At 47.0% G+C, this 27,746-nt stretch overlaps 1 protein-coding gene across 3 annotated transcripts; it reads right to left on the bottom strand.

Annotated features, from left to right (window-relative positions):
• Window positions 1-12: 12 nt before the first annotated feature.
• Window positions 13-26,304, bottom strand: GEMIN8 (gem nuclear organelle associated protein 8). 3 transcript variants are annotated; one of them, XM_067724093.1, is made up of 4 exons: window positions 26,160-26,304; window positions 12,202-12,246; window positions 11,134-11,575; window positions 13-530 (listed from the first exon to the last, which is right to left on the bottom strand). In XM_067724093.1, the coding sequence occupies exons 2-4, from the start codon at window positions 12,211-12,213 to the stop codon at window positions 271-273; spliced, it is 714 nt and encodes a 237-aa protein (XP_067580194.1). In that variant the 5' UTR covers window positions 12,214-12,246; window positions 26,160-26,304; the 3' UTR covers window positions 13-270. The 3 variants fall into 3 exon arrangements, with proteins under 3 accessions (XP_067580194.1, XP_067580196.1, XP_067580195.1); XM_067724095.1 differs by lacking the exon at window positions 26,160-26,304 and adding an exon at window positions 22,249-22,323; XM_067724094.1 differs by lacking the exon at window positions 26,160-26,304 and adding an exon at window positions 15,760-16,063.
• Between the last annotated feature and the right edge of the window lie 1,442 nt (window positions 26,305-27,746).

Here is a 27,746-nt window from a genome sequence, read left to right as displayed (position 1 = left end):
GCAACAACTAGGCAGTATCTCCAAGCGAGAACTTTAATGAACTGGTCGCTCTTACTGACATTAAAAACCAGTGGGATGTATATGAAATTCCCACTTTACCTCAAGAGAAGATCTCTCGTGTTGGCGGCAGGACGCGTCCTGCCCACCTCCAGGTGGCTGACATTACCCCCGCCCCCAGGGGACTTTGGTGAACGTGCTCATTAGTCAGCCTTACCCAGAGAAGAGCCACGGGAGAGGGGGAGGGGGGACAGCGAGAGGAAGGGGTGCGGCTCAGAACTTGAGCGGGATGACTGGCCAGTACTTCGGCTGCTTGCGGTCGCAGTGCTTGTCGAAGCTGAGCTGCACGGCCGCCTCCATGGCCTGGATCTTGGCGGCGCTGGCCCCGTACAGGTGCCGCATCTCGGCCCGGCGCCGCTCGCCGGGCCGCTCAGCTGGGGGCAGCACGGAGCGGCGGCGCGTGTCGCGGTACAGGTCGTGGTCCGCGTTCACGTAGTCGTTCAGGCGCGCCGCGTCCAGCTGCTGCTGCCGCCCTGGGAAGCAAGCGACACGGGCGCCGGCGACGCCGTGAGCCGGGTGATCTCGGCTGGCCCCCGGCCCCCTCCGCCCTCCTCCTCTCACTGCCCCACGCCCGCCCAGCTCGGAGGTTCTCGGGCCCAGCTCGGAGGTTCTCGGACTCCAAGGCGTGACCTGCGCCGGATTATCGTTATCTCCTTAGTTAGGAGGCGCATCGCTCGCTCACTCACTTATCAGAGGGCTACACGCAAATAGAAGTGGCAACAAGCCACCAGGAAACGTGTCAGTCCAAGTTATCCAACCTCTGCAACGGGCCCTGAAAACAGAGGAGAGAAATGCAACCATGTGGGTCTCCGTCTACACCGCTGCCCACAAGCTGCCCGGCGGGGCATGGCTGGTGGCGGTCCCATGGTTTCAAACACTGCACCGGGCCGGCAGGGAAAGGAAACGCTTCCCGGAAAGTCCAGTGTTGCAAGAAGTAGTACTTCCCACCACAAATGAGATGGTGGGGGAAAAAGTCACCTCTTTGGAAGCGGTATGGGTTTGAGGTCATCTGGAAGAGGGCAAGGCTAGCAGGTACAGAACTCCACCACGATCACGATCTCTGCGTGCGTCGCAAACGCAAATCACACTACACAAGGAAAGGTTAACCGATTCAACCCTTGTCAAAGGTAAAAGGGCCAAGAAAGGATAATTCTGCAGATGGCAAGGAGGCCTTGGCCACCTCATCTTGCTGCTGTGTTGCCCGCAGCAGCCGGCCCCCTTCCTCACCGAGGAATGGGACCTGCCCCTTCACCTCCCAGGTCAGCTTAGGCTAAACTTCAGGTGGCACGGTTATATGCTCTAATCCTACGAATTTAAATGGATTCTTGTAAAGCAAGACAGATTTACTCAGGTTATTCTCCCCTGTCGATTTTTACTGTAACAAGTCCTAGGATCATAACTTGTATTCTTATGTAAGTAGAAACAACATAAAAATGTCAACAAAACATAAGGTCAAATTTAGCCAACTTACAGATTTTTGTGACTGTCAAGAACAGAGAAACTGGTAGCAGAATGCACACATCTGTAGCCACTGCTAGCAAGAGAAATACTAAGGAGTGAAGATGGTTGTAGGGGAATAAAACAATGATATAAATCATTCTTTCCTTCGTTAAAAAAAAAAGTAGCAGAATGAAAGCTGAGTATGGAAGGGAACACAACAGTGAGCAAGTCAAGTGACTGGCGAGATATTTACATGGCTATGCTATTTATGTGGCTAGGCACAGACACTCCCAAATCCCGTTCTTTAAAAATCGTACCTTGGAGCTGGAGGGAAGGAGTTTTGTACTCTTGGAAACATTATTAAAAATGCACACGACCATTTGTCTCTTAGCACACCTGCAGTTTATTTTTAATCTTTTTAATTGTTTTTCCCCCTGGAGTCAGTGCCACCATCTTCCCCCTACACTTGGTGATGCTGCTCCCCCGCTAACAGAGAAAAGAACGCCGGACATGAAGATAAAGGGTTCCAGCTCTACATCACGCTTTACTGCTTACAATGTTAGAAAAGGCATTTTGCCTCACTAGATTTGGAGTTTCTCATCTGTAAAATTAGGAGGTTGGGACTGACCTCCACCGTCGCTTCTGCAGTTTGTTTTTATACAAGGAAGTACTATGGGAATAAGCCAAATGACTGTCAAGCAAAAGACATGCAATATAACTGTTACCTTATCCATGAAAAAGACAGAATTGACCTACTGTGAAAGGTGGAAGTAAACCAAAATATTGGCTTGATATGCAAATGAATGGGAGGTCAACAAGCATTTGTTTCTCATTTTTGGTCTTTCTGGTAAATCTGAAACTTCAGGATTTAAGATGTTCAATTCTCATGGGTGTCTGAATTCTACCCCCTCCTCCCCTGGGGACTACTCTTCCAAAGGCTTGGCATCTCCACCTGAGCCAGGGACAGAAGAGCCCCTTCTGCCACCTGTGACACGTTACCAATCCTCGGCCCCTAGGAGGCGATCCCACGTGATCCCTCAGAGCCTCTGCATGTAGACGACAGAGGCTCCCAGACCACGGGCCTTTCACTCTCGAATTTGTCCCAAGACTATCATCATTCTCACTGACAGATTTAGTGACACAGCAGATGTTCAACTTCCTGTCGAAATCAGTGTCTCAGTTTAAGTTTTAATAAACACTGGAATTTTTGCTATCTTAGTAAGTGTTGCTCTCTGCCGTTAGGATATGTGAATTTAACCTTTTTACTTTTGCATCTTTATTTTCCTTTTCCTTATAACTTAACATGGTTATAACGATGCTTCTTTCTGCTGCCCTTCTGACAAAAACTATCTTGCAGACGTTAAATCAGTCTAACAATTTATACGCCAAGAGCCATTTCCTCTTATTGACAGCTGTGGATGAAACGCTACGTGACACCAAAGCAACCCCAGCTGGCCGGCCGTCAGTGAAGCCTGTGCTGTTTTCCAAGTCTGCACTCAGCATGTGCTCATCACAGCAACCATCACGGGGTTTTATTCCTTAATAGACTTTATACCGTGTAAGAATAAAAGACACGGCCCTCTGCTCTCAGTTCTCTATTTTTATCTCCTTCCCATCCGGGTTTCCTCATGAAAATTTAAGGCCCAAACCCTGGTCCCCTCCCAGTCTCACAAGAAGTGTGGAGGTTTCCTGGTTTCCTGCACGGCCGGTAGTTGCCCTCAAACATAGATCGGAGGGACGGGAAGTGGGTCCCCTGGCACCAGTGGCCCACCTGCGGGAGTCCACTACGGGGGAGGGCACTGTGGCCTTTACTCACCCTGTCTCCCCAGCCCTGGGGGAGGCCGCAATGCCCGACTGAAAGCAGGTGCTCAGAGGTTGTCAAGAGAGAGCTCAGACAAAGGCCAGACATTATTATTATTATTATTATTTTTGCAGTACGCGGGCCTCTCACTGTCGTGGCCGCTTCCGTTGCGGAGCACAGGCTCCGGACGCGCAGGCTCAGCGGCCATGGCTCACGGGCCCAGCCGCTCCGCGGCATGTGGGATCCTCCCGGACCGGTGCACGAACCCGTGTCCCCTGCATCGGCAGGCGGACTCTCACCAACTGCACCACCAGGGAAGCCCAGACATTATTTTTTGTAAACAGCTGTTCCTTCCAGATGCTACTGGAAAACAATGACAACCCAGGGATAGAGAAAGAGATGCTCGACTCTCAAAAGGCGCTGCGTAGAGCCCCCTCCCGCAGGTCCTTGAGTCTCCATGGAGGAGAGGTTGGGGGAGGGGGAAGGAAGGGGCACCGCTGAGTTGGGGGTCTGATTTTGTTCCCTTACATTCGAGTTGCTTTGCCTCTACTTACTCACAAAAAAAAAAGTTCTAACATTAGACTATAAATTTGAAAACCAGTCAGCTTAAAACTAAATACCCTCAGACTAGCTGGGCGCTGGAGGCTACAGGTAGCACGTGAAAGTACTTTAGTGTATACTGACCTAGAGGACCAAGCAAGCCTGAGGATGCAATACTCACTTGAAGGCATCCACTTATTCTAGGCTCCATTTATTGCTTCCTCCCTCCTAATGAAAGAAAGGATTCTCAATCACTGGTGGTTTTTCTTCCTGTCAAAACAAGGTGAGGACTCAGCCAGCCAGATGGAGAGTCATCTGACTGAAGCAGAGAAGTCGAACAACACACTTCACAAATAACTGAACAGGGGCCTTGTCATGCAGAGGTCGGTCATTTTCCCCAAAAACAGCTGTGGGACTCAATGTTACCAAGCACTTTTTTCTTGTAGGATACTTGACCAAGGCAATTTGTGTTAATACAAATCAGAGTATCTTTTTCAATTTCAGCTTTAAAACAGGGTTGTAGTGGGGTGAATAGGCTCCCCGCAAATTTCCATCAACCCAGAACCTCAGAATGTGATCGTATTTGGAAATAGGGTCTTTGGGGATGTAATTAAGCATTGAGATGAGATGATTCTACATTAGGGTGGGTCCTAAATCCAGTGAGAGTGTCCTTATGTGAGACAGAAAAGGACACATACAGACACAGGGGGAAACCATGTAAAGATGACGGCAGAGGCCAATGAAAGCCAGGAGCCGCCAGAAGCCGGAAGAGGCAGGCCCTAGAGCCCTTGGAAGGAAGCGTGGCCCTGCCAACAACTTGATTTTGGTCTTCCGGCCTGCAGAACTGTAAGAGAATAAATTTCTGTAGTTTTCAGCCACACGGTTTGTGGTAATTTGTTACAATAGTAACAATTAGGAAACTAATTCAGGGGTTACCATGCATACAGAGTTAAAACAGGAAAAACAGTATCATACTATTAAGGAGAAACTCTACTGGACTCCATCTGTGTTCAGGATATATAACCTTGATATTTTTTGTCTCAATCTATACATTTACATGGTGTTACCAACGTAGGCTTAAAGTCTATAAAGGAAAAAACAATCATGGGAAGTGACTTGCACTTCAGAGACCCTGACATAGCAGGAAAACATTCATTCAGTATTCCAAGATAATTAGCTCAAAGGCAGAACATTTTGGAGGACAAAGCACTAAGACAAATGAGTGTTAAAGAATGTGATTTCCCTCCATTTTTCTAGGATTAGCATGTCTGATTATATTCTCTGCTGTGTTGCCAGAATTAATGACCTCAGCACAACCGAGCGAAAGCACAGACTTGATTTATATCATGAATGCCTCATTTCTGGCTTGTCAGCAACACACCCAGAACACAGGTGCTTGCCAGCAGAGCTGGAGCCATTACTGACGGGTCTTCCATCCTCACCCCACATCCCTCACTCGACGACAGATGTAATCCCCAAGTCCGTGGGCAATCACCATGTTTACTTTTAGAATAAAAGTGCGTTTCCATCCCTCCCTTCCATTTTTCTATGGCCATTCACACGTATCTTCTCACGGACTGCTTTGATGCCCCGAACATCTGGACTAGATGAAACACACACATGGTGGAATTGTGCTCAATCAGTATGATTCCACACTTCAATCTCATTGACGAAACTAAGACGGCTCCCTGAACACTGGGCCGTAGGTTTCGTTATATCTTCTAGGTTTTCTGTGGAGGGTGCAATGAGGGAGAGCAGGACGGGTTCCAGCAGACTGACTGAAGGCTCACTAGGAAGACTAGAGTCTAAACCTTCCTGCTCGGGTGGACACAACGTAAAGGAGCAGATGTCGCCCATCAAATGTCTACAAAGTACACCTGGGCCCTTGGTAAGACCAGCACTTTGAGTGCTGGGCGGGGAGTGCACTCAGCCCTTTCTTTCCCTCTCATTCCGCACTGCCCCCATCCCTCAAAGCCTAGTGTGCGCTCCGTTTCTCCACCACCAGCCCGTGGAGCTCCTCTGACCACTGAGCCCACTCACTCACTGGCTCTTACCCTCATTTGCAAAACTACCCATGGCGCACACCATAAATGGCTCTTGTAGGTATCATTTTAAACTTGATTTTGTCTTCTCTTCCCACGTGGGTTTATGCTCTTTGAGAAATGTCCCTGTTTGGACCCGACATCTACCCCCAAAACACAGGTGACAACTATCTGATTGGTTCGTGTAGAGACAACAGTGGCAAGGGTTTGTTTCGGGGGGCCTGCTTCTCTACGGGGCATGACAACTTTCACTCATTTTCCCTCTAAGTATTAGGACGAGGACCTCGCAGTCTCAACTGATGGTTATTTATGACTATAAAATGATACCTTCCTTAACCTAACAATAAACATTTTTCCTAAGAAATAACTGACAACACAGCTGACCTTTTAAAACTTCACAACTGTCTACTTTCCCATAAGTAATGTTACCAGTGAAGTTTTAAATAACAGCAATATCTCGCTAGGAAATGATGACATAATATAATCAAAAGCATGCCTGTTACTGCTGCACAAAAAAGAGTTCTTTGTTTACCCTACTTAATATTTTTTTCGTTTTTATTGCTGAAATATGTGAAATTAGAGACTGTCTGGAAGAATGGTAATCACAAACAAGAACACGTTGTCCAGTCTAAAGGATTTTATCCCAAGAAAATACTAAATAAGACACAGATGATGATGAATTATATAACGTATACATTCCTTTGGAGGTGAATAGTCCTGAAAAGCTGTATCTTTCAAGTTTAGCTACGTTTTCCCTTGCTAGTAATATTTTATACAATCTGTGTTCTCTAAATGATTCATGTTCAGGGCTGAATTTGTCCTAATTGAATAAGTAGCTTCTAGTGGCTCAAAGAGCAAAACAACTTCAACCGAGTATTCACATGACTCAGGTCCCTCATCTCTTTATTCAAACATTTCCCGACTGTGTATGTAACTAAGCCTCTGTGAGCATTTCTAGCGAAGGTAATGGATTGGAAAGCACCACGGGCATTCCAATTACTTATGTCTGAATGCCATCATTCATGACTGCTCCAAGGAACACGAATTGATCCTATACGCCACTGAAAGTGCTGGTGAAAAACCTAGCGCTGGTGAAGTGCTGCCCATTATTTCTGGTGGGGCAGCGTCAGGGCCTGGCGGCTGCTTCTCACAGAGACCGCATCTTTTGCAGGAAGATTAGATTCCGACACCAAAGCCTTGTTCTCACCCTCGCCAGACAACACTCATGTCTCCCTGGGACCTGATAAAGCTTTCAGGGCGGACTGCAGGACACAAGAGCATCAGAGATCCCAGCACAAGCAATTTTGAATTATGCTACAATTGCACGTTTTTAAAGCACAAAGTAGCGGAAGCTCAATGCGTTTAGTGCTGTTATGAGGAAGGTGGAAGCAGGTTCATTTCCCCAGCCCGTGTAGTTTACTATATTAACTTATATCAAGCAAGAATGTCCTTGAAACAGAACTAAAAGTTGTGGTAATGACTGCTTTGACAAAATTGTATTAGTGGCTCAATTTGACAGATATCAAAGCTTTTCATTCATTTATGTTTTAAATATTCTAAATCAATTAAAGAGTTTGAAAAGTGCTGCCTAGGGCAGAAATATATGACTTCTTTTTTTTCGAAGTCAGAGAATACTTTATTAAAAATATGCAGAATCTTAATCAAGCACTCACTAATCAGCAACCAGAGATGATCATACTAAGTGAAGTCAGACAGAGAAAGACAAATACCATATGATATCCCTTCTATGTGGAATCTAAAATATGACACAAATGAACTGATCTATGAAACAGAAACAGACTCACGGACATAGAGAACAGACTTGTGGTTGCCAAGAGGGAGGGGAGGTGGGAGAGGGATGGAGTGGGAGTTTGGGATTAGCAGATGTAAGCTTTTATATATAGGATGGATAAACAAGGTCCTACTGTAGAGCACAGGGAACTATATTCAATATCCTGTGATAAACCATAATGGAAAAGAATATGAAAAAGAATGTGTATATATGTATAACTGAATCACTTTGCTATGCAGCAGTAATTGACATGACATTGTAAATCAACTATACTTCAATCAAAAAAAATAACAATCAAGCACTAATCAAGACAGTATCAGAGTAAAACCAGTTCATGGTTAATAATCCATGTTAAAGGATGAGTTATTAGCAACAAACCATAACAAGCAACACTCCTTGGGCACTGACTTCCGTACAGAGCACTGTTGTATAACTTTTATCTCATTTAATCTTCATAGTTAGCACCCCATTCATTAGAATCCCCATTTCACAGATGAGGAGACTGAGGCACAGGGTAGCGGTGCACAGGATAAGAACTTCCAGCTAGTAAGTGCTGGAGTGGGGCTGGAAGCCTGTAATTCCAGCGGTCCTGCCACAGCTACTCCTGTATAATTCTACTAACAATAATGTAAGTATTGGTGAGTAGGGATGGAGGTTGTAAGGGTTTCCATAAAATTCCCTTTTTTGTTGGTTTGCTATCTAGATCACGGTAAAACAAACATGTACCAGATTTTCTTCACAGCAATGACAAGACCTGTGTGGTTCACTTTACGTCCCACTCACAGACTGCATTTGGAAACAAAGAAAATTCTGACAGGGTGATTGTATTAGTTTCCTAGGGCTGCTGTAACGAAGTGCAGCACACTGGGTGCCTTAGAACAACAGAAATGTCTTGTCTCACAGCTGGGGAGGCCGGAAGTCTGAGATCAAGCTGTCAGCAGGGCCATGGCCGTCCAGAGGCGCTAGGGAAGGTCTGTTCCAGGCCTTTCTCCCAGCTTCTAGCAGTTCTTGGCTTGTGGCAGCAGAACTCCAGTCCTCTCGTGCCATTCTCCCTGGGTGCGCGTCTGGCTCTGTTTCCAAATTTTTCTCTTTTTATAAGGACACCAGTCATACTGGATCAGGGCCCACCCTAATCTCATTTTAACTTGTTACCTCTGTGAAGACCCTCTCTCCAAATAAGGTCACATCCTGAGGTCTGGGTGGGGTTTAGGACTCCAATAAATCTTTTTTTTAGCGGACACAATTCAACACATAACAATGACGATAATAGGACTTGGAGCCCTGATGTCAACTAAGCAGATTTAGGGATGATATCAAAGGAAACATGCAGTTCCTCAAGTTTATAAAATATTCAATGCCTACATCACCTTGTAAAATGGCCCAAAGAACCACAGCAAGTTTAGCACTTCATGGGATAAGGTTTGAAAAGTTCTTATTTAAGGCTCATAATTAATACTGAAAGACTTCATTCATTCATTGAAAATAATATTAAGTGCCACGCAAAACTTAGCAGGCAATTTTCATGACTTTTTCTTAACCTACCTGACAAAGGCAAGACACAGAAACAGGGATGGTTCTTAACCAGACATCTGTAACTCAACTGACATGTGAAGGACACATTTCATTATTCTATTTTCACATCATTCATCTCTACTTTTCATTGAATAACTCTGTCAGGTTCATTTTAAATTAGCAGGTCATTCAAAATGGCCTTTTAGATGGCTGGGGTTTGCTCCCATCCTTAATTACAACTTCTATCATAAATGTGGCACTCTCTCTGGCAGGAAAAACATGTTCTTCTGCCTTTGGGTACGGACAACAGAAACAAGCTCTGTCTCCATCATATTTTCTTTTTCAAAAGCTGTAACAAACGGCATTCCAACCACACGTGGACATGCTCCAATGCCAAGTCTCCCTCATCTGTTACATGCTTTTAAATTAGACTAACAGTTATTTCAAATGTATTTTGAAAAAAGGTAAAATTTATTCCCGAAGATCAAGGAAAGACATGCATTCTATGTGTAATAGAAAGTACTGTTTTAAAAATACTTGTTTGCATATACTTTCTAATATGCATCAAAGAAGTCAAAGGTTTAATCAAAAGAAGGGAAGTAAAACTGAATGAGTAGTGAAGAATCATAGGCAGACACTAAAGGGCATGAGACTTTATACACAGCCCACTGCTCAGTTCCTGGCACCCAGTGGGGGAATCAATACATGCTCGCCCATCATTAGGAAAACACAGATCAATCAAGATGTAAATGAAATGCACCCATCCCCAGGCTTCTATGTCTCCGTTTACTAGAAAATTCTAGGCAAAATATATAATTAGAACTCAATAAAAACAATATTGAGATGGCATGTTGTAATAGGGAGGAAAGCATCTGTATGTCTGTTAGAGACACTGAAAATGTAAATGGGCTGGTGAATCTTAACAGTAAGGAATGCACAAAAAGCACTTTTAGTTTTTTGTGGCAAGTTAGTAAGAAATTAAAAACATAAAATTCCTGCTTTCTGACTGAAGATTTAAGACCATTATCACAATTCTCTAACCCCAGGAACAGACAGCCATGGCACAGAATCAAACCGGAGAGGGTAAATACCAGGCATTTTGTTATTCTTTTTAGGTTCCCACTGGTGTCTACTCTGGAGGGAGCTTGAGATTTAAGACCCGGTAGCTCTGCAGCACCAGGGCAGTCTGAGCTGTGCACCAGTGAGGCGGCAGCAGCATTTTAGGAACCTAGTGGTCCTAAGCCCTGAGTCTGTGCTAGAGGAACGAGCACAGGAACTGGAGTCACACACACCTTGCTTTGAATCCTAACAGCAAATTACTAGTTGATACCACAGAACAAGTCAATGAAGCTCCTGAAGGCTCACTTTCCTTATCCGTGAAATGGGCTTAAAACCTTGAGGGACTGTTGTGTAGACTAGGGAATGCGCGCGCACGCGCACACACACACACACACACACACACACACACACACACACACTCCTCTGGTGTAGTGTCTGAAATTCAGTAAATGGCAGAGGTACTATTAGGATAAGTTTTGTTCTAGAACTAAAAAAAAAAAGTCCTATATTAAAACAACCCTGAAAACTAATATAAGTGAGGTACCACATCACCAGAGCTTTTCCAGGCTAAGGATTGGGTTTGAAATATTATCTGTATCCAAGGGAGGACTTAGAAGGTTATAAACGAGGGCAGGATGGGACTTTCCTGGTGGTCCAGTGGGTAAGACTCCATGCTCCCGAAGCAGGGGGCCTGGGTTCAATTCCTGGTTGGGGAACTAGATCCGGCATGCATGCCACAACTAAGAAGCCTGCAGGCCAGCGAGTGCTGAAATGAAGATCCTGCGTGCAAAAAGTAGTAGCCAGGGCAGCCAACATAAATAAATAAAAATAAATGTGGGCAGGAGACAAGGCCCGGGGCGGGGCCGTGGAGAGGGGCGGGCTGCACTTACGGCGCTCCTCCTGGTGCCTCTCGGTTTGGGCGAAGTACTGGCGTAGCTCCTCCGTGATCTCCATGTTGCTCACGTCGCATTCTATGCCGCCATCGTCGGACTCGCTCTCTTTCTCCTTCTCCTCCTCTGCGTACCAAGCTGGCTCTTCTCTGCCGCGTGGATGTGGTCCACGCCCGCCAGCATGTGAATGACTGTGGTGGGAGTCCCAGGAGGCTGGGGGATGCTCGTAGCAGGACTGAGGCCTTCTGCCCTCCTTAGCATAAGCGATCTGGGGAAGGCCCATGGCAGAAGAGTACCACGGGGACATGAAGCAAGATTCCATGGCCTTCCGATAGGCATTCTGGTGGCAGCGCATCCACGCCATCGCTTGATGGTAATGTTGCCAGTATCTTGCGTAGACCGGATGAGAGGGCCAAGACTCCACAGCTAGCACTGTTGCCGGCTACAAAACAAAAAAAAATGTAGGCTAGACAGCACGTGGTTCAGCCTCAAGAGAAACCTTCAAACGTTCAATCAAATAACCGGGTGTTCACTGCGTATCTACTAAATATCTCCTCTCCACGAGGGTGCTACGGGGCCAAGGAGAATATAAGACGGGTCCACGCCCACGATGGGCGCCAGGCATGTGCACACTTGCTCTGAAGTACATGCGCATGAGGCACACAGAGAACAATTAGTTTGAGGTTACGGCCCATTATAAAGTGGGGACAGAGGCTAATAATGATCATTTCTAGATGAGACGCAGGGGGCAAGAGGACCCGATGTCTATCATCTTGGGCCTTTCTACCCACTGTGATTAAATGACTAATTCCAAGTTAGAAACGCCTGCCAAGAACCACATGAACTGGTGAACATGATGTTCTCCGGTCCCTCCCTCTCTGCCCCCTAAACGTGCTGGCGGCCCACTCCTCAGTGCCTGGGACAAAAGATGACGAGCAACACACACGATGGTGCTCTACCTTTAGTTTTCTGATGTATTTCTTTGGTCTTCTCCATCATGCAATGAGACACCAAGACCTTAACGACTAAAACTTACCTTTTTTCTCATCAGTTAAAAAAAAAACTTACCTCTGCTGTCATCTGTGATTGTGAAAGTCCAAACGAGCGCCGAAACTAGGAAAGAACAAGCAGAGTGCAGACGTCTGGTCAGTCCAGGGCTATGATATTCATAGCTATTTTGCGGTTTGCATAGCAGCTCCTCAGAGGCTGCTGTCTCCCCAGGATGGTGCCTGATCTTCACGCAACACACCACGACAGCACCGACACCTGGGCTAGTGGTCTGAAAAGGAGGGATCCCCTTAGGTGTGATTCAGTGGCTCAAAGTACACTGCGCTTTTCAAGTATAGTACCTGTTTGCCTATGGAAAGTAAAGTCCACGAGAGTAACCACATAAATAGCTAGTCATATGTATGTAAAAAATACACGGAACATGAACTAAAAGTGTACAACTATTACTTTATTTACTAACCCATAGTTCATGCCAATGCCTATTTAAATTAACCCTGGAGGGCTTCCCTGGTGGCGCAGTGGTTAAGAATCCGCCTGCCAATGCAAGGGACACGGGTTCGAGACCTGGTCCGGGAAGAGCCCACGTGCCGCGGAGCAACTAAGCCCGTGTGCCACAACTACTGAGCCTGCGCTCTAGAGCCCGTGAGCCACAACTACTGAAACCTGTGCTCTAGAGCCTGCGAGCCACAGCTACTGAAGCTCGCGTGCCTAGAGCCCGTGCTCCGCAACAAGACAAGCCACCGCAATGAGAAGCCCGCGCACCGCAACAAAGAGTAGCCCCCCGCTCGCCGCAACTAGAGAAAGCTCGCGCACAGCAACAAAGACCCATTGCAGCCAAAAATTAAACAAATAGATTTATATATAAAAAAAGTTCATAATAAAATAAAATAAATTAACCCTGGATCTCCCAGAGTCCTGAGTAGAATAGAATACATCTTGCCAACTCACTGGAAACCTTTGTTGGGTCTTGCTGCAGGCCTGGGACTCGGAGAAGCCTCTCTAAATAAAACAACTCTCTCGGCTGGGTTGTACCCTGGGCTTTAAGCCCCTCAAATGCACCTTGCTTTGGTTTTGACTGCAAAAAGCATCTTTCAGCCAGCGTGTGACACTACACTCCCTGCCTACCCACACTGCGTCTCTGCGGGAGGAGGAACTGGTCGCTTGGAGACTGTAAGGTCGGATCTTAACAAACGGCACCGCGAAACAGAGGAAAGCTTCAGGTGAGCTTTATTAGGGAGCGCTCCCGGGCGAGGTTCACTGGTCCGAGAGAAAGGGGCCAGAGAAGTCGCACCCGGGCGAGGGTTGGGCAAGATTTTATAGGGGAAGAAGGGAAAGGGGTGTGGTGAATCTGGGAGGGCGCAGGGTATTCCTTATTTGGTGGTCTTTTCGGGTATCCTGGGGGACCGTTAGTCCCGCCCCTCGAAAGGCGGGAAGGCTGGGCTGGGTTCAAAGTCCCCAGGTCAGTTCCTGGAACTGGGTGGTCGGGAGAATTTCGGTCTGATGCAACCTGTGAATCTGATTGTGTTCCCCTGCCTCAGGCCAGTTGGCCTTATATCCCGACATCTTTGGTGTAATGGGGCGGCGTTCTGATTTCTGGCTACTTCATGCTGAATTGGGGCGTCGAAAGGGGAGTCGGGCGACCAGAGGTCCGAGGCTTAGGGGAGACCAGTGGGGGGTTCTGTAGGAAGCAAGGTGTAAGGACCGAGGAGCATTTGGTTTGTGGCCACCCGGGAGACTTCCTCCATGCGCCTGCGAAGGAACCTAAGAAAACAGGGAGCAAGCATGCTACGAAGAGGGTGCGGTCCGGTTTTGAAAGAGGGGTGTCAAAGAGTCCCTCTCTCGGCGGGCTGAGGGCCTCTACGACTTGGGGGCAGGAGTGGGAAGGGGAGGTCCCGGTATCGGAGATAGGCAAGAGGGAGGCCGGGTTTAGGCGGGGGGAAGAGGGAAGAGGTCGAGGGAGATAGCAGGGTTTTCAATGAACAGTAGGTGGAACTCCTGGATGCGGGAGGGGCCTAGGAGGTCGACCAGCCGGTGGGAGGAAAGCACGCTTAGTGGGTGGGCCAGAGTCAGTTTGAGTGTTTGTTTGGTCAGTTCGGCTGCGCTGCTAGGGCCCGAAGGCATGGTTGCCATCCCCAATGGTTGGGTCTAGCTGTTTGGAGAGGTAAGCCACGGGGTGGTAGGAAGGCCCTATAGGCTGGGCAAGGAGTCCAGTGGCTATTCCGGCCCGTTCATCCACAAAAAGGTGAAAAGGTCGGTTTGGGTTGGGCAGAGAAATGGAAGAAGAAGATATCAGAGCGTTACGGAGGGTGACAAAGGCCTATCGAACGGCGGAAGGAGAGGTGAGGAGTCCTTGAGGGGTTTCTTTAGCGGCTAGATATAAGGGTTTAGCGAGAAGAGCAAAGTTAGGGATCCAGTGCCAGAAAAATCCTATAAGGCCCAAAAAGGAGAGAATTTGTTCCGCTGTTTCCAGAGGCTGGAGTTCACGGATAATCCGGGTGCGGTCGGCTGTTAGACCGTTTGTGGTAGCGGTAAGGTGGAGCCCCAGGTAGGTTATAGAAGATACAGATAACTGAGCCTTGGCTGGGGAGACCCGATAACCGCGAGGGCCAAGGTAATTGAGGAGATCTGCAGTATGTTGTCTTGAGAGGCTGAGAGATGGGCTACAAAGGAGGAGGTCATCTACATATTGAAGGAGTGTCCTGGGGGTAAGGGAGCAGGAAGTGGGGTCCCGTGCGAGCGCCTGACCGAAGAGGTGAGGACTGTCGCGGAAGCCCTGGGGAAGAACTGTCCAGGTGAGCTGACTGGAAGTATGGGTATCCGGATCCGTCCAGGTAAAGGCGAAGAGGAAATAGGAGTCGGGATGTAGGGGGATAGTGAAAAAGGCATCTTTGAGATCCAGAACCGTAAAGTGGGCTATGGATGGGGAGATATGGGAGAGCAAGGTGTATGGGTTTGGTACTACTGGGTGGAGAGGAATTATGGCCTCACTGATTATTCAGAGGTCCTGGACCAGGCGATAATCCCCAGAGGCCTTGTGGACAGGGAGGATGGGGGTGTTGCAGGGAGAGTCAGTGGGGATAAGGAGTCCCTGGTTTAGGAGTCTGGTGATAATAGGTTGTAGGCCCCTAAGGTGAGTCTCAGAGATGGGAAATTGGGGCCCTGATGGAAATTTGGAGGGGTCCTTTAGGCGGATGAGAACGGGGGAATGGTGTGTTGCTATTATGGGCTTACAAGTATCCCAGACTTGGGGATTGATTGGGTTCGGTGTGATTGGAAGAGGGGAATAGGAGGGGGAGGGTTCTAGAGACAGGCCAAGAAGAGAAAGCAGGAGTTGGGAGGAGGGGACCTTAGGGTCAAGTCTAACCTGCTGGAGGGAGGCCCCTAAGTGGAAAAGGACATCTCGGCCTAGCAAGGGAACTGGGCAGGATGGTATGACTAAGAAAGAATGAGTAAAAGGGAGTCCTTCGATATGACATGGGAGTGGACCGGTCTGGAGTGGGAAGGATGGTTTGCCATCAATACCCATGACCGAGATCTGGGAAGGAGAAACTGGCCCGGAATAAGTAGGCAGGACCGAATAGGTAGCCCCCGTGTCCATCAGAAATGAGATGGACTTACCCGCTACCTGTAGCGTTACCCTGGGCTCGGCGAGGGTGATGGGGGTCTTCGAGTCCGGGCGCCGTCAGTCGTCAGCCAATCCCAGCAGTTCGAGTGGTAATGCCGTTGGGTCGGCCTGCTCCCCGCATGGAGACGCTGAGGGAGGGCCAGTCGTAGGGCAGTCACTCTTCCAGTGGCCCGTTAGCCCGCAGCTGGGACAGGGCTTAGAAGGAGGTTGGGGATTGGGACACTGGCGAGCCCAGTGGCCTTCTTTTCCGCATTTGAAGCAGACACCTGGCGGGGTTGCCTTTTGCGGACCTCGTGGATGCTGTGATCCACGGGAGATGGCCGGCCTTAGGGCGGCTACAAGGGCTTGGGTTTGGAGGGCCACCTTTTGGTGCAGCCGAGCCTGTCGGCTGGATTCTGCCAAATCCTCACGGCCATTATAGACTTTAAAGGCCATTTTTAATAGATCTCGAATAGGGGTTTGAGGGCCGTCTTCTGCCCGTTTTAATTTCTTTCGGATGTCCGGGGCTGACTGGGTGATAAAATGGGTGGCTAGGACCGCTGCCCCTGCTGGGGTGTCGGGATCCAGCCGGGTGTAGAGAGTTAAGGCCTCTGTAAGGCGATTGAGAAAGACAGTTGGATTTTCGTTAGGTTCTTGGGTTATCTCTTTTAATTTTTTCAAAATTGACTACCTTATGAGCGGCAGCCTGCATGCCAGCCAGGAGGCATTGGATCATGAGGTCGCGTTTACGGCGGCCATCTTGGCCATCCTGATATGTCCAGCCTGGATCGGTGCCAGGTACGGCAGTCGCTCCGACAGGCATGGAGTTGTCGGTAAGGTGAACCTGATCTGCATGGTTTCCGGCAGCAGTTTGAATTCTTTCCCTTTCGTCAGGGGTTAAGGTAGAGGACAGAACCACAGAGATATCGTGCCAGGTTAGATCGTAAGCTTGAGATAGGTAGCGAAATTCTTTGATGTAGTGGGAGGAGTCGGCAAAGAAGGAGCCTAATCGTTTTTCAATTTGAGAGAGGTCCTGGAGAGAGAAAGGTACATGGACTCTGACCAGTCCTTCCACTCCTGCTACCTCCCTCAGAGGGCACAGGAGATTTAAATCTTGGGAGTCGTGAGAGCGTGTATGTGCACTAATTGGCGAAGCAAGGGGCGTGGGAGGAGGAACCGTTGAGGGAGGCGGGAGAGCGGTTGGAGGCGCCTGAGCGCTTCGGGAGGAGGAGGGACCGCTTCAGGGTAGGGTGGAGGTTGGAGAGGAGTTCTGGAGGGCGGAGAGGCGAGAGATTCGGGAGGGTGGGTTAGTGGGGAGGAATCCAAGGGGACTGAGGTTTTGGACGGAGGAGATGTTTGCTTGGCAAGGAGGATTTGAGAGGTAGAACAATTGACGCAAAGGGAGGGGCGGGAGCGCAAATACCAGAAGGCCTGAACATTGGGGACCTCGGACCATTTGCCGTCCTGCGGCAGTAATTATCTAGATCACGGAGGATGTTAAAAATCAAAAGTCCCTTCAGGATTGATTTTCTAGAGGATATTGTGGCCAGGCCACAGTGGAATAGAAAATAAGCCGTCGGCAACGGAGATCTTGGGAGAAGCCGAGGGCTGTAAAATTGGCTAGGAGACACCCCAGGGGCGTCTTAGGATCTGGTTTCGACTGTGAGGTTCCCATGACCCCCAGTCTGTCCCTGAGTGAATGGAGAGGGAGAGAGGCGTCCCTGGTCTCCGTCTCCAATTCACGGCAGGTCGGAGGGCGGTCAGGCGATTGGGACGTCTCCACAATCACCCGAGGCCCGGCGGGTCGGAGAGCGGTCAGGCAATTGGGACGTCTCCACAGTTGCCCGAGGCCCGGAGAGAGGACGGAGGAGTCCCTGACGTGGCCGCGATTAAGGACAGGGAGTCCGGTGGGCAGGGACTCTGAGGGTCGGAGGGAACAAGGGAGGGGGACTTACCCCGTTTTCTGCCGGATCGGGTGGATGAGTAGAGGTTCCCTGGTTGTCTCCTGGGGGAGGGGAGGAGCGGGCCGCGCGGTAACCCCGGGGCTTGGTACCCCTCCCGGGTTTCAGCACCAAATGTAAGGTCGGATCTTAACAAACGGCACCGCGAAACAGAGGAAAGCTTCAGGTGAGCTTTATTAGGGAGCGCTCCCGGGCGAGGTTCACTGGTCCGAGAGAAAGGGGCCAGAGAAGTCGCACCTGGGCGAGGGTTAGGCAAGATTTTATAGGGGAAGAAGGGAAAGGGGTGTGGTGAATCTGGGAGGGCGCAGGGTATTCCTTATTTGGTGGTCTTTTCGGGTATCCTGGGGGACTGTTAGTCCTGCCCCTCGAAAGGCGGGAAGGCTGGGCTGGGTTCAAAGTCCCCAGGTCAGTTCCTGGAACTGGGTGGTCCGGAATGTCTCCAGGGCAGTTTCTGGAACTGGGTGGTCGGGAAAGTTTCAGTCTGATGCAACCTGTGAATCTGATTGTGTTCCCCTGCCTCGGGCCAGTTGGCCTTACAGAGACTCCACCAAGTGACTGCGTAGAATACCTTTGCCCAACAGCCTTGCTCTGCCAGGATTTACTCCCTTCCGTGCTATCTACCTCTTGTGATTTACTGATATGGCAGGAAGCACCTCAAAGTAAAGTTTAATCTGCATCTGCACCTTTTACAGCCTATTTAAAACACACTTCAATTTTTTCCCTTCTGTTCAAGGGTTCAGAGATGCTCAAGTGCCAGCCGACACCAGAATGTACTTAAAAAAAAAGTTAAACAAAAGCAATAGCCTAAAATGCATGAGAATTTAAGCATCTATGAGACAAAACCCCTAACACAATGTGATGCTGAGCAAACAGGTACTTGGGTTTTGAAACTCTGGAAATCAGATACCGAAGGAGTCCTATTTTTCCTACTTTACTTAATTATAGGGTAGAATTTTTAAATCTCCAAGCCTTAAGAAATAAACTTGACTTATTTTGTAATCTCCACCAGATGTTTTGCTATGGTTAATGCGGAACACTGAGATATTAAATTGACCACATCTTTTAACATTTAGCCTAAAGAGAACGATTCACATTCTTTTTAAATATAATAAGCTTTCAAAGACGGTATTTCCAAGAGGGCTGACATGGTCTTCTGTAAATTTATCTTAAACACAGCCCACACTTCCTGTTCCCTGTTCTACATTCACAAACACACACACATGCAGTGAATGTAAACCGGGGAAAAGCTAACAAATACAGTGAAAATACAAGTGTAAATTATTGTTCACACTACAACTATAATTTAAAGGCTTAAAACATAAACAATTATCTGAAAACCTGGCTAACTGCTATGTGCTTTATAGGCTACCGAAGAAATACATATAAAAAGTCAACACATGGGCTTCCCTGGTGGCGCAGTGGTTGAGAGTCCGCCTGCCAATGCAGGGGACACGGGTTCGTGTCCCGGTTTGGGAAGATCCCACATGCCGCGAAGCGGCTGGGCCCGTGAGCCATGGCCGCTGAGCCTGCGCGTCCGGAGCCTGTGCTCCGCAGCGGGAGAGGCCACAACAGTGAGAGGCCTGCGTACCGCAAAAAAAAAAAAAAAAAAAAAGTCAACACAACTAAGGGGCTAACCACCTACAGGAGTAAAACCAACACAAAAGAAATTACAGTAGAAATCAGTATACACTTGAGTGCTAAAGTGTAAGGTACAGCCTTTAAGTGGCTAATTCACTCCAGCCAGATTTTATATGTCTACCACTGAAATCTGAACAGCTTTCTGAGTGCCTGAAGCACAAAATGACATTAAAGTGAACTCCATGTGTATCTTAATCAAATTTGTTTTAGAGATTAACAATTAGCATAGGAATTAAATTAAAAAAGCCTATGAGACATCTGCGCATCTTGGGGAAATTAAGAGTTTTGAACCCAGACTTCTATGCCTTATAAAATATGTACTTAAAACCAGATCAATGTAAATATTAATTATCTCGAACTGGGAGATCTGACAGCTTCAGATATATAATAAATATCATTGTGACTGAACACTACTGCAGACCTCAGACGATCCTGTTTTTATTTATAACTGGGAAAATCCAGCCTGGCTTTAGAAGCAGTAGTACCAGTATTCTGAAAATGCACAAGATGGCTTATGAGAGGCTCCCTTCTGCAGAGCTAGAAGTTAGGCATGCGTGGTAGAGTAAACAACTGTTTAAGAGGTTCAAGTGTAATTCAATGAGTGCCCCAGGCTGTTCAAATGCCAATGGCTGTGATTAAAAAGGGATGGGAGTGCTAATTTGAGGAGTGGTTACTTACTTATGCCTTTGATTCAACAAATAATTTGATAGAAGGGCTGCCATGTTCCACTGCGTCAGAAATCACGAAAGGCACTCTGAGCACTTTTGCAAGAAAGCAGCCAGGACTAAGAGCTGGGGTGGCTGAAGAAAGCCAGTCCCAGCATTTGGACCAGAGGCCGTTCAGATTCAGCGCAGGCTGCTGACTACCTATAAAGCATATCAACTGATCTGCCGAGATGCTGACCTCTTTTAAGACCCAGGCCATTAAGGAAAGATGAATTTACATTAATCATGGAACACAGGCACGTTTGTCATCGATTTTCTTCTGATTATGCTTTTCTCATTGCTTTGGCCACCGGGACACTTAGAATCAGATCTGCTGCCATCTTACAGCACGTTTAGAGTCCTCAGGCTCCACGTTCAATATGCCGCTCATGTCACCCTTGGATTTATTATTTTCCCTCCCCAAATTCCAAAACCTATCTATCACATCCTTTTACATTTTAAGTATCTTTAAGATTCCTAAAATCCTGTAGATACTCAATTAAAAAGAGTATCGCTTATATGTGGAATCTAAAAAAAAAAAGATATAATAAATGAACTTATATACGAAACAGAAAGAGATCCACAGACAGAAAACGAACTTAAGGTTACCAAAGGGGGAAGGGGGGGAGGGATACACTAGGAGGTTGGGATTACCATATACACACTACTATGTATAAAATAGGTAACCAACAAGCACCTACTGTATAGCACAGGGAACTATACTCAGTATTTTGTAATAACCTATAAGGGAAAAGAATCTGAAAAAGAATATATAACTGAATCATTTTGCTGTACACTTGAAACTAATACAACATTGTAAATCAACTATACTTCAATAAAAATAATAAATAAATAAAGTTTTCTTTAAGTTGAACAAAATAATCCTGAGAATGAATGACAAATTAATCAGCCCCTCTCAAATCAAGAAAAAGTATAGGGCTTCCCTGGTGGCGCTGTGGTTGAGAGTCCGCCTGCCGATGCAGGGGACACGGGTTCGTGCCCCGGTCCGGGAGGATCCCACATGCCGAGGAGTGGCTGGGCCCGTGAGCCATGGCCGCTGAGCCTGCGCGTCCGGAGCCTGTGCTCCGCAACGGGAGAGGCCACAACAGTGAGAGGCCCGCGTACCGCAAAAAAAAAAAAAAAAAAAAAAAAAAAGAAAAAGTATAAAAAACACATCCAAAGAAAGAGCAGCTTGCATAGAACTTTATTATGAGCTTGCTATTTCCAGTATTACTGTTGGTATTTTATACCAGCAAATTTTTTTCTCTAAAGGGCCAAATAGTAAATATTCTGGGCTTGTGTGTCACATATACTGTTACATAGCCGTACTTTTTTTTTTAAATTAAAAAAACAACCTATTAAAAATGTAAACATCATTCTTAGCCGTGGGCCATCACTTGGCCACCACTGCTTTATGTTAATCCATTACGAGGCTCCATAGACTCTGTCCTCAGTATGTTGAGCATCCTAATCGTTCCTCGCTTTGCACTTGCAAATCAGTGGAGGAACTTTGAGATTCTCACCCATCTCATAAGTTATTAGGCTCAGAATAAGACTAGTGGAAGCAAGAAAACTGTGATTATGACCAATAGCAATTTGGTGACCAGTTCCTAATACTGGGGACAAAAGAAACCTCTCTGTGACTAAATAAGCATATCGGACCATTTCTTAAAGAGCTCCAGAGACATTTAAGGACTTAATAAAGAAAAACAAAAAACAACCCACCCTAACTCCTGCAAAACAGGATCAATCAACAGGGCTTAGAAAGCATATGTAGCGCCATGATTTCTGATGGAGATTCTACGAGCTGCCCCGGGCTAGGCAAGAACCCAACAAGGACGGGAAGCAGGAACTGGGAAGCAGGAGAGAGTTCCGAGTGTTTATTCCCTGGAAGAAGGAACCCATATCCTTCCCGGCTGACCGCATCAGTTAGCACCCAAGGGAAGGTGAGACCCTACTCTAAGAATGGGCCCTGTTAGCTTTTCAAAACTGGGTTCCACAAAGGAACTTAAGGACCTAATAAAAATGCCTGGGCTTCTGAAAAGCCAACGTTAAAATAATTCTAGACACTACAGCAGTACTGTCACACACCACCACCAGCTCAAAAGAGAGAAAGCTTAAGGTAGCAGCAGACTGAGCTGCCCTTTCAATGGTTTTTAATTTTATCTTTCATTCCCCACCTCCCCAGAGTGTCTCCTACTTTTTTCTGGCACCTGGCTCTGTGTACTGCGCAGCAACTTTTCTCCTAATGGGATGGTGGAGCTGAAAGAAAAGAGAGGGTCAATGCCAGGGAAGGCCGGGATTCACGGCACTACCAACTGGGCAGCCCTCCCCAGGGAGGACAATGGCACGATAGTCACTGCCCAGCTGAGCTTGGGCGAGTACAGAGACCGAATTCATTGTCTGTCCTCAGCCACCAGAAGAGGAAGGAAAAAAACAGCGTTGAGGTCATTCACGAAACACTGCTGAGGCCCACGGGCAAAAGGCAGTGCCTCTGAGTCTCCAATGATATATTTTTCCGTATAGCCTTTCTTAAAAACTGCACTCATTCTTCAATGACTCTGCTTATCCTGGGAGACACATTTTTAAATGCATAAATATACATGAACAACAACAGACATGAGCTTTGTGGTTTTCAATGGACAAAATGTGACTATTTCCATTGAGTCATTAAACGTTTCCACCAATAAGGAATGTGGCTTTGTTGAAAGGTAGTGACATTGGCCTTTTTTTTTTTTTTTTTTTTGGCTGAGTTGCACAGCTTGTGGGATCTTAGTTCCCCGACCAGGGATTGAACCTGTGCCCCGGACAGTGGAAGCACGGAGTCCTAACCATTGGACCACCAGGGAATTCCTCGTACAAATTCTTTTTACTGCCTATTTAGATTCTTATAAATATAGGATCTAGGATGCATCACAGCAACCAGATAAATAAAACACAAATTCCCTTCGAAATGATAATGTATCCTCTGTAACTGAATTTTCCTCTCTATCCTCCTTTTTCACTAGAATTCTGAAAATTAAATACACGAAAATTCATCGGCTTTGATTTTTGCATAGAAACACATTCAACGTTGGTCATTAAATAAGATACGCCAACTTTCCCATAAGGCTCTCCCTAATTTGGTTCTCTGAGCCAACCAGCGAATTGGGGGGATCTAATTAGGCCTTCAGTATACACAGTTTCAAGGTAGAAGGAACGGGGTCTGCTGGAGATGGCTCAAAATAAATGACGGTATGGTGAGAAATCTGAATTACATACATTGAGTCAGATGCAGTTCTACGGAATCTCGGTATATGCGGTAATAACCCTATCAGAGAAGATGTCTCCCAGTAAACGCACACACTGGTAGGAACTTCCTCAACTAAGACAAATGAGAAAATGAGGTTTTTTGGAGAGCACTGCTTCTTGCCATCACCCCCAGCTTCGATCTGAGGCTGGCAAGTTCAGCTGGCTTGCTGCCCTCAGAGGCTCCCTCCTGTGGCTTGGCATGGTCCCGGCTTAGTGATTCAGACATCAGAGATGGCTCAAGTCTGAAAGGCCTTTTCCCACCCTCAGCAGTCCAAGCTCCATCTTTCCTCCAGACACAGGCCTCCTACAAGCGCACAAGCTACTGTGTTTAGAAGGCCTGCCTCTGTCCACCTATAACAGTTAAAACGGATGGGTGAGGGAGCCTCAAACCGGAGTTTCATTTCCCTTTCATTCTCTCGACTCCAAGCCCCAATTTACTCTTCTGGCTGTTGCAATAAGAAGCAATGTCACAATGAAGGCACAGCATGGGGAAGGAACTAGTTCCTTGGCTGAAAGTTTCATGGCTGAAAGGACGTAGTTAACAATTCTTCTTTTTCATACAAACCATATTCCACCCATAGAACGGCACCGTTTAATTTGTCAGCAAGGGTGATGGATTTGGGAATGGATTTATTTGCAAGTTCACCAAATCCCCATGTGACTAACGTAAGAATCAGAAGTGAAATATGAGGACAGCCCCAAAACAAGGTTACCCCTTGACTCTTGAACACAACAGGCAATGTGAAAGCTGAAAATTGGGGTAACCGACAAGGACAGAATACAACGCAAAAGAGGAAACAGATAAGTTCCCCTCATTGCAAGTATATACTTCAAACAGCAAAACCTAGTGTGACCAAGAAGGAATAAGGGTTGGACAGGTAGGTAATACAAGTTAAGAGCATAAACCACGACTGGTTTAAAGTGGTTAAAGTCACCACTGGATGTCAGGAAACTTATTTCAAATTTTCCTTCCATAAACACATACAGGGTAATTCCACGTTAATCTCTCTTTTCTGAATTTAAACGGCACTCACTATGCCCCTTTCATTTGGCCATTTAATCAATTACTTGTATGTAGGCCTGGATTCTGCCATCTGTTCCTTTTAAATTTCCTTTTTTCCTTCCAGCATAAAAAAGTCATAGCTAATATTTCCTGCCCTTTGATGCTGTTGGGATCGCCATTTCCTGTTAACACTCTCCTGCAACCTCTACCCTCCCTAAAATCATTGAGTAGCTAGTAACTCAAATAACTCTGGCTATAAAGCTCCAAATCTTTTCGGAAAGTAGATATCTAAATACATTAATATGTTTTCAAAGATATTTTCAAATCATCTGATCTTTGATCAACAAGTTGTGCTCTTTTTTCACCTGTTCACTTTTTTACACTGTTCTATAGCTGGATTTCCTATTGTAGAGAAGTACAGACGTCCCTCGGTGTTCGTGGGGAATTGGTTGCAGGACCTCCCCCCGACAAGAGACCAAAATCCGCGGATGCTCAAGTCCATTACATAAAATGGCGTGGTATAGTCGGCCCTACATATCCGCCAATGCGGAAGGAAGTTTCACGAGTTCCGCATCTATTTTGTGAATTCTCCAACCTCTACTCTATGCTTACTTGTTCAGTTTTCCTCCCTTTCTGCTCATTTCACCCTATCCTTAAATGTTGCACCCTAAAAACCAAAATAATCCTTCACCCTCTGTAAAACACTTTTAGAATGAAAATTCTCTCTGGAGCTTTAGTTTATATCCTTTCCCAGCACAACAACGAATACTCAGAGGAGATCTGTACACCTTACTGTGAACTTGCCTTCAGTTATGCCTATCCAAAGTTACTAGCTAACAGTCTTGGAAAATATATGGTTTCTGTTCACATTGCCATCCCAAAGGGGCTGTTACTCCTATAAACTATATTAGTAAAAACTGTACGTATAAAGGTTACCCCCATCCCATAACTCATAGGAACTCTGAGAGTAAGTAACTCCAGAAATGTTACTTGTGTTATTAATCTTCAGTCTAAACTTTCAAGTAATGTTATTCTGACTTGAAGTGCAAAACAGCTGAATACAGAATCTAGCCTGTGAAACAACTTTAAAAATTATTCCTGAAAAAAACTTGTTCAGAACCATCTGGTCTGTACTAAGGGACTCTCAGGATTTCAGAGCTAAAAGGTACTTCGTTGGCCACTGGTGCAACTTCACTTAACTACTGAGGAAGAACAGAGGGAAAAGACATTCTCCACCTCCACAGGTAAGGCGCAGAGACCGCAGGTACCAAATGTTCTCCAGGTAACTGCCATCAAAACCTCTGACCTCCCACAGAGGACAACGTGCGAGGGAAAGGAGAGGAAAAGAAAACCCCAATTTTTGAATAGACGGGCTAACATCCTAGACTTCCCTCTATGGATGAGGCTGACCTGGGTGATCTGTTCTGATTCTGGGCTGGATGGGCAAAGTCTGAATTCACCTTCCAGACCTAGCTTGACACAGCGTTACCTGGCACATCAGAATCACAATGGAGAGCTTTCAGAAAAACACCGATGCCGGGGCCCCACTTCTAGAAATTCGAATTTAACTGGTCTGGGATGGAGGCCCGGGCATTTAAAAACCATCCAGTGATTCTGGCGCACGGCAGAGCCGAGGGGCTCTGGAACCAGTTCCCTCTCACAATCAGCGGGATGCTGATAATTACAACGATAACGTGACAGGCAAGGCCTCTGCTCTCCCGGCCTCAGAGAAAGTCAGGCTCAGGGGCCGCCAGGCTCAGGGGCCTCCAGGGGCCTCCTTCACTTCCCAAATGATACCCAGCCGCCCCCGGAGTCACCTCGAGAGCTCGTAGCTTGCAAATCCTGGGCGGTGGGCGAGCAGGGACCTACTTCCGGTGGGAAACAGGATACGCGATGCGTGGGAGAAGATGTTGCCGGGGCGACTAGACGTGAGCGTCCGGTGCTGGTCATGTGGCCATGAGGCGCAGGAAGTCCCGCCCCCGTAGTTGACGTCCCGTCCTAGCCGCGTTCCGCACCACTCAGGGGGAGTGGCGCGAAATGGGGGCTCCGCCTCTCGGGGGGGAGCGTGGGGACGGCCGGTGCAGGGTGTAGTGACCGGATCGCGGCACTCGGGGCGCAGGTGGGGGGGGGGGGGGGCGGGCACTCCTGTGCCTCGGAGTCGGGCGGTGGGTCGGGAAGACGACGGTCGTTTCTGCACGGCTTCCGCCTCCGCTACAGTTCCTTGGCATTTAACTCTTCGCTCTGAACTTTCTCACTTCCGTTCCCTTGTGTTTTGTTAGCCTTTTCTTTTTTTTTTTTTGTGGTATGCGGGCCTCTCACTGTTGTGGCCTCTCCCATTGCGGAGCACAGGCTCCGGACGCGCAGGCTCAGCAGCCATGGCTCACAGGCCCAGCCGCTCCGCGGCATGTGGGATCCTCCCGGACCGGGGCACGAACCCGTGTCCCCTGCATCGGCAGGCGGACTCTCAACCACTGCGCCACCAGGGAAGCCCAGCCTTTGCTTTTTTTAAAAACTAAAACGGAGGGTGGTCGTGGCCCAGGCTTTGAAAATAGTCACCCAGATCTGAGTTTGAGTGCGATTCTAGCGCTTAGTTTATTAACCTCCCTAAGCCTCGGGTTCTCGCCCCGAAGAGGTGAGAAATACCTGGTGCACAGGGCCTGGTGCGTGATAGCTGACAAAAATTGGTGCCTATTAATTAACATTTTTTAAATCATCACAATAATTATCAGCAATACCTGTTCTGTTAGCATCGCAGAGGATCAATAATAACCAAGCATAAATCACTCAAAGCCTAAGTGGCATAATCCTTTCCGGGGTAATCTGGCAAATTGCGCCAAGAGCCCTAAAAGGGGGCCTATTTCTGTACTAGAATGTTCACTTCTGAGAATTTATTCCAAGGAAAAACAGACGTAAACCGGATGCTCATTGCAGAATTATTTCAAAAAGTGGAAACAACTTAAATGCCTAATAAGAGTAAATGGCTAACTCAATTAGACTTTATCAATGGTGTGAACATTATTACCATGTTATTCCTGTACTCAAGAAGAATCAAATACTATAGAAGAATATTAACAAATTAGTACTGGATGCCTACTGTGTGTCAAGTATTATTCCATATTTGCATTGTCCATTGCAGCCACTTGCCATACGTGGCTGTTAAGAGCTTGAGATGTAGTCTGAACTGAGGTGGGCTGGAAGGGTAAATTACACAGTGGCTATTGCAGAATTCGTTTGAAAAAATGAATGTGAGATACCTCATTTTAAAATAGTAACAATATGTTAGGGAAGGACTGTTTAGGTTAAGTAAAATATAAGATTAAAATTAATTTTATCTTTTTACTTTATTAATGTGGCTACTAGAACATTCAGCATTCTATATGGGGCATGCAATATATGATTATATA

This window comes from Pseudorca crassidens, chromosome X (genome assembly GCF_039906515.1).
Source record: "Pseudorca crassidens isolate mPseCra1 chromosome X, mPseCra1.hap1, whole genome shotgun sequence".
Lineage (NCBI taxonomy): Eukaryota > Metazoa > Chordata > Mammalia > Artiodactyla > Delphinidae > Pseudorca > Pseudorca crassidens.
Note: the sequence above shows the minus strand (reverse complement) of the source record. Positions and strands in the feature narration are given on the sequence as shown.